At 38.9% G+C, this 14,539-nt stretch overlaps 1 protein-coding gene across 3 annotated transcripts in view; it reads left to right on the top strand.

Moving 5' to 3' along the window:
* The window catches only part of TSHR (thyroid stimulating hormone receptor), an 87,583-nt gene that overhangs the window by 19,327 nt on the left and 53,717 nt on the right, over positions 1 to 14,539 (top strand). For 2 of the 3 annotated variants that reach the window (XM_009280751.1, XM_009280752.1), the window contains exon 2: positions 9,505 to 9,576. The exons of the other annotated variant lie outside the window; for it this stretch is intronic. In XM_009280751.1, the coding sequence (XP_009279026.1) occupies positions 9,505 to 9,576 (72 nt within the window). The remainder of the gene's footprint in view (positions 1 to 9,504; positions 9,577 to 14,539) is intronic. 3 annotated transcript variants of the gene reach the window in all.

Genomic DNA, 14,539 nt, shown 5'->3' on the forward strand with positions numbered 1-14,539 from the left:
TGAATATAAAAAACTAGAAGTTAATGTGTCAATAATTGTTTACCTAGCCATTATCTTAGCTGTCATAGTTATTTCTCCTATATGAAAGCTGGAAGGTCATTGCTTGTTATAATTTTTTCCAAAAGATGAAATCAGTATGTAAAATTTCTTACTTTGTTTCACATATGGTCATTTTTTTTTTCCTGTCTTTGTGGAGAATAGTTCATTAAAATACTTGTAGCTATTGTTGCCATGATTCAAATTATAAATCATGTCATTTTAATCTGAAATTCCTTGGATGCTCCCTATTTATTATGTTTTGTAGACAGACATTTTAAAAATGTTTTAAAATGAAGAGGCTAAGTATGTAAAATATATATTTACTTCCCTAATATTTCTTACTGAAGTAATATCACAGATACGGCTGAGGATGTTGTTAAAATCATATATATATGATTAGACATATATTTATATATTTCTTAATATAGAAAACGTGAAACCGTTTATATTTGAGGAGAATGTTGGTTTCACTTGGATTTTTCACTGACTATTTGCCTTCAGCTCCTGCTAAAAGGTAATGTCCTGTCAGCGCTGTCATGGCCAACTAGGTGCTTTTTTGCTTCCTTATTTAGGGCTTCGAAGTAGCTGCAGGGATTGCTGCAGACAGGCTGCAACTGAGCGAGAAGGGTTTCCTCCTCTGCCGTTTACTGGAGCATGAGGTCAGGTCCCTTGTTACAGACGATTTCTGCGAGTCTGGGTACAGCAGTGGTCTGTGAGAAGGCATGGTGCAACCATTGAGATCCAGGGAGTAGATTCAAAGTCCAAGAGATAGTAAAGGGGAAGAAAGAACCATCAAGCCTTGAACTCATCCAAGAGAAGAGACTTTTTTTCCAAATTTGTATGTAAGGTGGAGTTCTTTGGTAGGCTGTTGTGAAATAATCAAGTGTAAAGAAAAAGTGTGAGACTCTGGGGTAAAACCTAGTGTATGTAATAAATAGTACTTTAAACTAAGTGCTACATATACTTTGTACAGCTTTCTTCCCAGAGCAGATTTGGGAAATCTAATGCAGCATGAATGTTGAATTAATCTAATAGACATGGGAATAAATAGTTTAAGTGAACAGTTTAATATTTGTAGTTACGCAAATGTTTCCATTTGCATTACAATATGTATTTTTTCATGAGGGGGGAGGTCATTGTTTGATTAAATGAAGGAGGCTGAAAACCAGGGGTTGTTTTTGGTTTGCAGGATTCGACATGCAAAGTTTAAAAGTATTAAAAAAATCATTCTGTGTTGTTATATTATGGAGAGCACTCACGCAAGTTACCTGTAAGGGTATGTGGAAAGAGAGTGTCTGCTGCCCTAAGACTATCTGATCAAGAACCTTGTCAAATGAGATGCTAAGGAACAGGGAGGCAATAAACAAAACATACGGAGACACAGACCTCACAGAGAAACAATGATGACAAGAATGACAAAAATGACAAAATAACGACAAGAAACCAGACTGGTCAGTCACACTGATTGATGGTCTATCAAGAAACTGCAGGCATCACTTCAAAGAGGGGCCAACCTGGACTTCACAACTGATAAGGATGCAGACTTGGGGGTGCTGGGTATTGGGACAGGGGATTGGTGGAATTATGCAAATTGATGAGGCAATGTGCAGGGGAAGGGAATCACGGGGAATAAAGGAAGAATAAACAGAAAGGGGTATAAAAGGAGTCAGTTACGTGTGAAATGGAGCTGGTCAGTATGTTTGACCGAGCCCTGTGCCTGATCACTGCAGTCTGTCCTGTCTTCTTACTAAATCTTCATAACATTATCTATTATGTGTAATCACAGTTGAAGTTATATTAGATTTTGCTGAAACATAACATTTACATATAATATGAAGGTCATACTTATATATGATATGAACCTTAATGAAAAGAAAGTATAGAAGAAATCAAAGGAGGGGAAGGAAGACAGCAAATAAAAGGCTCACTTTACTGGAATCTGTGTCAAAACTGTGTAAAACTGCTGCTGTTAAGATGGTGAAAAGCCAAAAAGGGAAAAAAAGGAAAACTCTCACAAGTAATCGTTACAGTGTGTCTGTTTTGAAATATTTAACACCTACCACCTGTCCATTTCATAGGATTAATTAAGAATGTGCTGGGATAAGGGTTCTTTAACACTGAACCTTGCAAGGCTTATAGAGCTCCCTGTGGCCAGTTGCTTGCATATGTAAGTACAGAGGAGTGGCTGTGCAGGATCATGCCGAAGCTCCATCTCTCCCAGTCTCCGGCCTGCGGCTGTGATCAGTAAAGTATGCCCTGTGAAGATATATGAATAAGACAAACATGCAGTGACATTGTCCTGGAGTACTCTCCCAGTAATAGTTTGTTTGAGAATTTGTATTTTATATGCCTGGATGTGTTTTTATTCCATGAATCTGTCCAGTCTCTTTAGCATCCAGTATTTTTACCATTTCCTCTGGTACTATCCTGTCTCAGAAAAGGCTGAAAGGAATGTGTTTCGTTTTTCCATCACCCAAGTCCCTGGCCAGTTTACCAATATAAGTCACTGTTGATTTAATTTCATATTAATATGCTAGGCTGTACATGGGGAGAGCTAAGAAGTGAACACCCAAACTGTCCAGCCACTTCTGCCAACATCTAACAAAGGAACAAGGCTTGACTATCCCAGTTAAATCTACCATCAGAGTCCTCACGCAATTGCTCCCATCTCTTACTCTGCAGCTAAGTGTTTAGCTTCTTCATTTACCACTCTGTTCTGTATTTTTTTTTTCTGCTCTGTGAACTCAGGTGGTAGACATGGCTGTTTAGCCTGATCTGGGCTTGGTATAAGGTACTAGAGAATGAGAGGGAGAAGTAGTCATGGTCAATGTTGTTCAAAGGAGGAATGCTCCCTCCCACCAATCTCTCACAGGTGACATAGGAAGGACACCCTTCTTCTGCTGCCCTGGCTTGATGAATGGACTCTCATGCTTGGGAAACAAGCAAACCCCCAAAAACCCCACAACAGACCCCAAACTCTTGAGAGGCTTGTAGCTAAATGCAGTTGTAAAAATCTTTTTAAAAGACCAGTGCTTTTTATAAATGTGTTTAGTGTAAGGTATTAGATAATATATTACATATGCCTTCAAGCTATTGTAAGAACTTCAGCACTGAGTCAGGATTCATCAGCAATGAGAAATAAAGCTTTCAAGTGATTTACCAAGTAAGCCAGAGAGCAATAGAAATGTTTTCTCTTTAGATTTTCATGTATTCTATCGCATCTACGTCTGTAAGTTCTCACTCTAATAGTATTCTGGCTACATAGTGCATGCTGTTAGTGCTAGTTATCAGATGAATAGGTGTGATTGAACTAGATGTATACCTCTCCTACATTTTCCCCTGGATTTTTTTTGCTCTAACGCAAGACAGTAATAGAAATGAAATAGTCAAATGTAAGTAGGCAGAGGCTGTGGCAGTTACATGTACACACAGATTGCCTGTACCTCTCAAACGGAAAATCCCTTGATGTTTCTCTGGTCCTGGTTTCTAGGTACTTCTGATATTCACCAATTTCAAATGTTTGAAAATGGTCACCTGTAAGAAATGAAATGCCTATCAAAGTTTTCAGTTTAACCTCCTTATATGCTGAACACTGACTTCTGTAAGTCATAGGCCAGATTCTATTCTTGTGCATATGTGCAGTCGAAAGAGAACTGGGATGATAAACAGTTTCATTTGAATTTTGCTGTAACTCCTTGGTACTAGTCTTTCCCTAACTGTATTTAGCATTCAATGAAAAAAATCAGCTATGCTGCAATTCTGAATTAAATGCACAAGTGAAAGTGAGGAACTCCTGGCTTCTGAGATGTAATTATGGCTTTGCTTAACATTAAAATAAAGGGTTGTTAAATGGATAGTCAAGAACTATAATCTGTATGAAGAGTTAGTAGTGTTTCATATATAAGAGCAAAGCTTTTCTCCTATTTTTATAATCTTGATTTATTAGTGGAATATTTTTGTGAACTTGTTTTTTATTTCTATTATTATTACTTTTACCTTGTGTCGTGGTTTTACTCCAGCCGGCGACTAAGCCCCACACAGCTGCTCGCTCACTCCCCCCGGGTGGGATGGGGGAGAGAATCGGAAGGGTAAAAGTGAGAAAACTCGTGGGTTGAGATAAAGACAGTTTAATAGGTAAAGCAAAAGCCGCGCATGCAAGCAAAGCAAAACAAGGAATTCATTCACTGCTTCCCATCGGCAGGCAGGTGCTCAGCCATCTCATCTCCGTAACGCGTAACAGTTACTTGGGAAGACAAACGCCATCACTCCGAATGTCCCCCCTTCCTTCTTCTTCCCCCAGCTTTGTATGCTGAGCCTGACGTCATCTGGTGTGGAGTATCCCTTTGGCCAGTTGGGGTCAGCTGTCCCGGCTGTGCCCCCTCCCAGCTTCTTGTGCACCCCCAGCCTGCTCGCTAGTGGGGTGGTGAGGGAGGCAGAAAAGGCCTTGACTCTGTCAGCACTGCTCTGACAATAACTGCTGTGTGACAACAGTGTGACAGCACTGCTCTTTAGCAATAACTAAAACATCTCTGTGTTATCAACACTGTTTCCAGCACAAATCCAAAACATAGCCCCATACTAGCTACTATGAAGAAAATTAACTCCATCCCAGCCAAAACCAGCACACCTTGTTTTAAGCCAGCTGTAAATTGCATATTTTAATGTTACTATTTATAGATTTTTTTAAGTGCAGTCTAAAATAACAAAAAATGACTGTGATACAACAAAATATACTGACAGCAATTAACATCACTAATCACATTGCAATTAATGCCACTTGCTTAGTTTATAGGCCTGGTTCTAGTTTCATTGTCTTATGCCTGGCTTAAGCTGCCTACTTTTATGGCTCTTAAGTGGTAGGAGTAATTAATACTGAAACCAACGAAATGTTCTTTCATAGTTAGGTAGCTCCTAACTGATAGGAGTCTAGGCACCAGTCGCCCCAAGAACAGAGTTCCTTGGTGCATTATCAAATAGGCCACTAGATTAACTCTCACAGAACAGCAAAGCACAAATAATGAATCAGTGCTTAGCAGTACTAGAAATACAGTGCTTAAGGGAGAGACAACATTATTACCTGCTAGATGCTTGGGTAATGCTCTGTGCATTGATACTGTACAGTCATTAAAATGAAGCAAATGTGTTTAAGTTTGAATACATCACAATCTCCACTTACGTATACCTGTATTTCTAAGTTAGTCAAAACCAGCGTTGTTTCTATGCAGATATAAAATATTTTGAAGTCTATGTGGTCTTTTTTAAAAAGCTTCTTTTTCTCATTAATGAAAATAACTAGGCTAATTTTGAGAAACAGAGTCTTTACTAAAGATTGTTTGGGAAGATCAGAAGGGAGTCAAAGTGGGAGTTTTTTCACTTGTTAGCTGAATATCTGTAGTACTTGATTTTTGACCAAGAAACTCCTTACATTCCAGGTTGACAGATGTTTGGGGCAGAGGAAAGCAAAAATGCAAAGTTCTGCACAAGCAGTCTAATATGTTTCTTATCAGTTGTTCAGGTTTCATTTTCTTGATATATGCAATGGAGAATCTTTCAGGAACATACAGGCTAAACTCTTGGTGTAAATATCAAAGCAGAAAGAAAATTTTAAAAACTTCAAACTGACTTTCTGACCTATGAAACTAAGAAATGCAAACTAAATGTTGTCCTATAAAACTTAAAATGTTTTTCTGAAATGTTTTCTTGCCATTTTTAAAACAATTTCTTTAGCAAAAATGTGATTTGTATGCTTTTGTATTTGCAAATATTGATAGCATGTTTGTAATGAAAGTGACATCAGACCTTGGGTTCTTTTTGAAAGATTTTATGGAATAAAGACTGAAGATTTTTTCTGGATTTATTGAGGCATTTAATCTGAATGAGAAAATAAAGGTAGAAATAAATGGTAGTACTCAGGTTAGCACAGGAGCAATTTTTTCATTAAATGGTATTGAACATTCTTGTGTGTTGTCTTTGCCTTAATATAGAAAAATAAAGTGAGCCTATTAAATATGTAAGTGCTTATAGTTACAGTTTTTCTCACTTGGAAAACTAATGCATATTTTCCCAGTAAAGTTTTTTCCTTATTCTGAAAAAGCTTACTTTCTTTGTGAACATACTGTGGCTCGCTGGATACTGGGCTCACTTGCTAAATTTCAAATTGAAACATGCAGGTTTAAAGAAAATTTCTAATGCATGCAAGACAGGAAGAATCACAGTCCATTAATATACTGAATTCTCAATTATTCATCATATGTTCACACTGTATGTTATGGTTGGCAGGCTGGAAGTCCTGACCTGTCTTGCCTTTCTTGTTTCTGGCTTTGGGCTTTAAATTCCAAAACTTGCTGCTTTCCCAGCCTGAAGAGCACACCACTGGTGCCTGGTCATCCCCGACCAATAATTATCCACAGACTCACACTTGGCAAACAGGGACGGAAACACTGATTTTTTTCTGCAAAGTTTTAAATTGCTTTAGGAGGTGGCTTAAAATTAGCAGTAATGTATCATCAGCCCACAGGTTTTTAAAACTCAGAACTGGAGCTTTGCAGGTGCTTGTACACAAAAGCTGGCTTAAAAGTTTGGGCCTGTCCCCAGGCCTGTTGCATTGACTCCATTTTATGGTCTGCATAATCATTGGTTCTTTTAACTCAGTCAGCAATCTGTTAAGGCAGCAAGTAGTTGAAGCATGGCAGCTAACAAACGCCAATTGCTTTGTCAGTATATGCTACATGCTATTATTTAGCGTGTTGCTTATGTAGTAGGTGTATTACATGAACTTGGAGTCTTTTAGCTTTACTGACAATCTCTCATACTGTCTCACCTCACAACTAAGTTTTTGTCATGAAATGGGCTATTTCTTCTCTTCTTCTGCCTAAGATTTCTTTCTATTTATACTTTACTGTCTCTCTTTTCTTTATGAGTCCATTCATAAACACATCCTGTACCCCATATGGGGTTTTTTCATATTTGCAGAATGTTGGTATATCTTTAAACTCTAGCAGATAGACAGGAAGAAATATGATGCTCCCACTTCCAGCCCATGTAATAAGTTTACTAGCCATTCAGTCAAAGTATAGCCTTTAAGGCTAAGTTTCTTCATTGTGTCTATTCTTGAGGTATCAGGAGCCTTGTCTAGAAATTTATAAATGCAGAGTAATTTCATAATACAGCAACTTTGATATAATTGATTCATAAATATTATCCAGAATTTCCAGGCTTTTCTGATGTAATGTGTAAATTTCAGGTATGTCAATGAAAGGTTAATGTGAGCTCACTTAGCCCATGTGTAGCTAATGAATGATGGGTCTGACTCCGTTCATTATCTGACAAAACCGGAGAGGGATGAATGTCTGACGTAAGAGCAGGAGCTCAAGGAGAGACTTAGGATGGTGTTTAAATTCTTGCTTTTCTGGAACATGGAATTATGTGTAAGTGATAGGTTAAGTACTAGTTCTGTAGTGATTGGTGATGGGAAGTAACTATCATGTGAGTCAGCATTATGTAGGTGAACAGAGGACCAGAGGGATATAAGAGAGGTTAAAAGTGAGCTTGGATAGTCGGAAGTGGCTTAAACTATGTTTTTCTTGGCTTCTGAGTTCTACCAGTCTCAGGGAGAAGCCTTAGGACTGCTTTCTCCTCCTAATGCAGCCCAAGATACCATTAGCCTTCTTTACAACAAGGGCACATTGCTAGCTCATGTTCAACTTGGTGTCCACCAGGACCCCCACGTCCTTTTCGGCAAAGCTGCTTTCCAGCCAATTGGCCCCCAGCATGTACTGGTGGATGGGGTTGTTCCTCCCCAGGTGCAGGACTTTGCACTTTCTCCTTGTTGAACTGTGTAAGGTTCCTGTTGGCCCATTTCTCCAGCCTGTCAAGGTCCCTCATTAACTCTGTTCTACTTTAAGACTTGTTAAAACCTGTCTGAAACCAGAACTTCCTCAGTCATCACTGTCAGCTTCCTAAAAAGCCTGGAAATACAGACAGATGTTGAAACACGACAGCAAGATCAGCGGGCTGTGCTGGACTAAGCAGCTGTTTTTTACAAATATTTTGTCTAGGACTGTGATAATAGAAGGAAGCAGTAGTATGAAGTGGAGGAGGGAGAAGGATGGGAGAGCACTGGTATGGGTGACAAGGTGCTATGGGTGCAGGGGAATAGGCAAGTATACCTCTGGACCAACTGACATTCCCCTGGTTGGGGGCTCGGTGGGAGCTGGGTGGATTGAGGTCAAGAGAAATATCAACCCAGTGTTGGAAAAATAGAAGTCTCTAGATTCTCTTTACTCATTCTTTTAACAAGTATATGGAGTAGGGGAGGTATACTTGGGAAGTAGACAGAGCCTTCCTCTGGGATGATAGGAGTGTACATTCTCTTAATGTATATTTTTACTCAAGATGGAAGTTTTAAGAATTTCTATAGATATTTTTAGTTCTTGTATGCAAGTTCCAGAAGCTTGATAAATCTTAAGATGATAATATTTTTGTCTGTGTAAATCAAATATAATTATTATAATCAGATACGTCACATTATGAAATAGAAAACATAATTAGGAAATCACCCTCATTTGTTTAATTCTTTTCTACTGAACTATTCTTAAGCAGCAGCTATGGGAGAAGTTTGTCATTTGTTCTTGATTATTCTTCAGACTATTCATTGACTGTAAATTATGTAAGTGTATTCCCAGATGTACTGGAAAACCAAAAATTACCTCATCCAGCAATGACAGGTTGTAACTGTAAGTTTAACAGACATTATAGGCTAATTTTACAAAGCATTTCCTCCTTTTTTGGAGGAATCAGTCTGCTAGAGATTCATTCTGTTAAGAACTTGGCTGTTGATAAGTATCTCCCTTAAATATTGCCTGTTTTTCTGAAACCTCCTGCAGATGGGTAAGATACATAATTCTATTCTCTCCTGAAGTGCATCTTTAACTGGGCTTAAGCTAAAGAATAACAATGTACATGCCATCCCCACATCAGAGGTTTAGGGAGGAAGAATGTTGTATTTATTACAAAGTATATGGAGAATTCTGTGGAGGTAGCATGTAATTGCTCTAATTCGATTTTGGCTGGTATACTTGAATTTCTTGCTCAGAATGAGGGATGGGATATCTTTGTGGAGCCTGAAATGATTAAAAGAATGTTTATACTCTAATACTTCATTTACTTCAATGGGCAAATATGTTTGCTGGTCATGCGCTGGAGTTTTGGAAGGTCCATCATTACCACTGAATGCTGAGTTCCTATCAGAGACGATGCAGAAGGTTGTAGTTTAGATTGAGGGAGCACACCAAGCAAACCAAGCCACATAGTGAAACAGGAATAGAAATGAGGCAAAGATGGAAACATTGGGAAAAGGGAAGATGAGAATAGAAATATTGGAGCAGAGCTGGAGTTGCGTAGGACTTTTTAATGTTAAATTGTACTTACCAAAGGATATTAACTGCCAAACTTTTATTTCTCTAGGAGGTTTATGGAGACTCATCTAAGAACAATTCCAAGTGACGCTTTTTCCAATCTCCCCAACATCTCTAGGATGTAAGTTTTGTTTCTGATACTATTCTTTTAGCTCTTTTATGAAAAATCACTTTCCTTCTCCAAAATTCTGTCTTTGTGTATAAAATCTTCTGAAATGAAAATATTCTTGCACATTTGCTACCTCACCACTCACATTTTAGAACTGCAGGTAATCATCCCATTGTTTATAACCTGAACCAGCTATAGGAAGGCATACTAGGCATTTTTGGATAAGAGCACACCTTTGTTGAAGTAGGTGTGATAAATAAGGCTATAAAACTTTTCTTTTCTTTTTGCAGTTCACAAAATATGAGAAATGGTTTCATTCAAATGAACATATTCTATTGCTGGTCTTGGCTAAAAGTTTGTTTCCAGCTCCCCGCATGATTTGTAACTCATTTCACTGGAGACTCTGAGGCATTTCTAGACTAGGGATGGACTTTCACCAAAATATTAGTATTTGTGTGATGTGAGAGGGACTTGATTGTGTCACTTCCTTTGTATGTAAGCACATGCATGGATACAATCTGTAAATGCACAACCAGCAGCCTCTACTTATTTGCCTCACATCAACATTTGTCCCATTGAAAGTGGCTACCCTTGCACTGCACTGCTCGTTGATGTCAGCAGTCTTGAGACAAAGTTGTCCCACCTTTGTTTCTTCTTCTTGGTGGCTGACCCATAATCTCTCATCCTGTGCATGGCTATTTGATGCAGGGAACATCTCTGCCATTTCCTGATTCACTCCCTAGAATCAGAGAGTCATGTAATTTAGAAGGGACCTCAGGAGGCCTCTAGTCCACCACCAGCTCAAAGTTGGGCTGACTGTAAGGTCCAACCAGATTGCTCAGGGCTTTATCCAGCCTGGTGCTCAGCTTTATCTGTGTCCACTGTTAACTAAATAAACCACCTCATTCAGCAAGAGGCCCACATTTTTCTTGTTCAGCCTTTTGTTACTAATGTAGCAATAGGAGCTCTTCTTGTTGTCCTTGACGTTCCTTGCAAGTCTTAACTTCAGCTGAGTTTTGGCTGAATGGCTGAGATGGACTACTATTTAAGAATTCATGAAACAGCACTTTGGGGGGACATGGAGTTCTGCCTAATTATATTTTATAGTTTCATCCAGGTGTATTGAAGTAATGACTTTCTAAAATCCTTATAAGTAATTGTTCTGGAATATCTGCAGCCTCATTTACCATCTCAGTTTAATCAGGTAGATGGTGTATTGTTTTGGGTTTTTTTCGGGGGGGAATGTCCCTTATATGATGTATAGGTTTTTTTGGGGGGGAATGTCCCTTATATGATGTATAGTATCATATATAAACGTGATAAACTGTTCAAAACAGAGTTTTACTAAATATAGAAGGATGTCAACTCTTCGGCTTTCAGTGACACGTAATCCATTGCTTAGATGCTTTTCAGATTTTAAAATTCTCAAACTGTAATATTTATGAATTTGTAAAAGCACAGGTATTCATCTGAAGAATTCGGTGAACCCTTCTCTAAAGATGCCTAGCCTCCAAAAACTTCCAGTGGCCAAAAGGCTGTAACACCAAATCTTCCTAAGCTTCATGGCACCAGAGGTGATGAAGGGGTATTCACACTGCCTGTCTCTAGATCACTTGGCGACCTCGTAGGCTAAGGACACTTAGCCACCTAGTCTCTCTCCATGGGCATTATGAGTCAATGACAATCTTTTGCCTATACTGTTTGGTAGTAACATGGTGACAGATAACCGCTCTGTTGCACGCTTTGATCACATTTCAGTCGAAGAGGAAAGTCAAAATTACAAAGACCTTATGGCCTTGAATGAGATGAATAGTGCTTTTTACACATCTTAAGATAATATGTTGGCATCCATGTCAGTTTATTTGGTTTGTGATTTCAAGGCTACCTGGGAAAACAAAAGTCAATATCTTCCCCAAATTATTCTTTAAAGAGAGTATCTGAATATGGAGTTTTACCTTTTCCCTACTCCACATTTATGTGTAGGAAAATAGCATAGATGCAGTTGAATATAGCAGTAACCAACCTGAAATCATGACCTGATGTGGTAGTGTTACACTTTCTCTCCTGCTGTACAATGCCTTCTGGATTACCACATTTCTCTTTCTCCTGTTAATTTTAAAAGGCCTGTAAAGAATAGACAGCGGTTTAAATTTGAATAGTGTCAATGCCTTTCTGGATTTTTCTTATAGCATTACTGCTACTACAAATCATGAACTCCCACCTTCTTGATATAAACTTTGGGTTAAGGAACTAGTACCTGTATTTTAACTACAGCTCTTGTGTGTATGTCTTGGCCTCTAATGTACCACATATCTCATTTGCCTCTCCCAGCCCATAATTTCCATCAGCAATGAAAATTACCAGATCTTTCCTTGCTTTGTAAACTCATCTAGAAAATGTTCTGAAGTTTCAATAGGGTGATAGAGAATGTGTTTACTGTTCCAAATATAGCACTTCATTTTGCTATATGGTTTCTACTATATAATTTCCACAAATAAACCTTTTTTTTCCTCTGTACTGAATAGAAAATTTAGTTGTCCTCTTTATGAACCTTGTTTAAACAAAAATTTTAGAGCTGCTATTTCTCTTAAATGAATGCATATCTACGTACTCTTGATAGCCAGAAGTAGAGATTGTTTCCTTGTGCTGCTTTGCCACAGGAATGAAACAAAAAGCATTTCAATGAAATGCTCAAGTGCAAAGCTAATTCCTGTCAGAAATGCATCAGTGCACTGAAAAAAAAAGGTTTTGTAAGGTATTCAGATGCAAGAGAAATTTCTGGTTTACATCCTTAAAGTTGCAAAGACATTAAATCTTGGTAGAAGGGCTTCACCTGGTATTTCCTACTGACTCAGGACAGGTTGAACTTTCAGTATTTTTAAGGTCAAGGATAAGGAACCTTTTTCCTGGGCTCAGGATGATGCTTTGGGGTCACATTCATGAGTACCTCACAGACACCTGACCTGTATCTCCCTGAGCAGTTTTCTCCACAGCTTCTCCATGCAAAGTAGCATCCCCACATTGCACAGTGCTCTCTGCCAGCAGCCCTATGCGGAGCACACTTCCCCTGTGCACTGTTTTCCTTTGTGCAACACAGTGCCTTTTCACACCCTGTGCACACCGCTGTCCCACAGCCAGCGCCACCACATGGCTCCCCACACTTAGCATGCATCTGCACCGCAGTGCTCCCACACCTCCCCTGCTCCCCAGTGCCAGCCCATACAGTACAGCCCAACTCAGGGCTTCGATTGCCTTAGCTGATGCTGGTTGTCCTCTCGTGAAGTACCCCACACGTCACCGAGCTGCCCTCCATCAGCAGCAGAGGAGAACAGGGGCAGCCAGTGGGCAGCGACACAGCAACACAGGGGATGCTGAGGCTGGAAAAAAGCGAAGAAAGGTGGAGAGAGGGAGAAGGAAGAAAATAAGGGGAGGGAGAGGGCCTTGTGGTTACTGCCATGTGCCAATCATCTGCTTTAAATCCTGCGTTCTCAGGCTCTTTCTGAATGGGCAATGATGATTAAAGTGTTATCTGCAAACAGACTTTCTCTGAAGCTGTGCATTTGGTGTTTAAGCTACGACTGTATTCGCGATGAGTGTTGAAGGCATTTTCAAATCCTGCAAATTAAACACAGCTGATAGGGAGAGGAGGTGCTGAATTGTAACACGCCTTCAAAATGGGAATTTAAACACGCTTTCCCTCTTCTTCTGATGCAACTCCTTCCAGTTCTGATTGCTATGATTTTTATTTCTTACATTTAACGTGTTGTATTATGTGTTCATTAGCCAGAGCCCAAAGGTTTTTGGAGGCACTCTGAACACTTGGAAGTAAATGTTTATGCACCATTAATACATGTTTCTGTTTGACATTCCAGTCTCAGAGGAGATTTTTAATGTGTTTGTGTGGTTTTTGGGTGTTTATCTATATGACACTAAAGCAAATAAAACTACTCATTTCCCTGTCAACAGTGATGATGTGGCTTAATTAATGTACACAAATACATCTGCTTATGAAGCAGAGGAGTGGAGGTCAACATGCAAAGATAAGCTGTTTCCTTCCCACTTTTGTCCCACAGCTGAAAGATACAAAACTGTTCCAAGCCAGGCAGTATAGTAAAAATGTGACATGCAGCACGGTGGGAAGGGACGTGGTGGCTGTAGGGGTGAGTGCGGGGAGGAGGAATCCCCGTTGCCACTCTTCTGCCTCTTCTCATGTGTGAGAGAAAAGCACTTGCCTGCCTGGTGTAAGGTGACCCATTTTGATCATGGAGCACACAAAAAGTACTCTCTAATTCCTAGCCCCAGCATGACAATGCAATGTTTGTTCATTATCCGGTTTTAATTTCATTTTCTGTCAAGCTGATTTATATATAGCTGTTTGCTATATAGAACAACTTTTTTTTTTTAATGTGTCATTGATATAACCTATCTCTTGGTATGTTAAAATGTAGGCTCTGTTAAAATGGAATAATTAATTTTCTTTTAAGACTGAAACTCCAATTTCCTGGGCAATAGACGTTTATTGCTTACAGGAAAACAAAACATCTCACATAAACATCTAACTCTGCAATACTCAATCACAGAGGTACAGACTGGAAATACTTCCTTTATTGCATTCCTCTCTTATTATCTTCCTTCCTTTTGGAAGAGGAAAATAGCTTTGTAAAAGCAATATTACTGTAGAAAGAGAATCTGTTGGTCATACAATCTCTACTAGTTACTTTTCTGGTATCTTTTCAAACACTGTTGAATACCTCTCCTAAGTGACCAATAAAAAATAAACCTCATGTTAGAAGAGTTAAAATTAGTTCAGGTAATATGCTTTTAGCTCCAGTCTGGAGAGGACATAAATTCCCCTGGAACAGTTAGTGGTATTAGTCATCTGCTGGTTGTTAGAGCATGTGCTGGTCACAAAGTATTCTTTCCAATTTTTTAAAACATTTTAAATACTTTTTAATATCCATTGAAAAATATAAAG

Source organism: Aptenodytes forsteri, unplaced genomic scaffold (assembly GCF_000699145.1).
Source record: "Aptenodytes forsteri isolate BGI_AS27 unplaced genomic scaffold, ASM69914v1 Scaffold193, whole genome shotgun sequence".
In the NCBI taxonomy this organism is placed as follows: Eukaryota; Metazoa; Chordata; class Aves; order Sphenisciformes; family Spheniscidae; genus Aptenodytes; species Aptenodytes forsteri.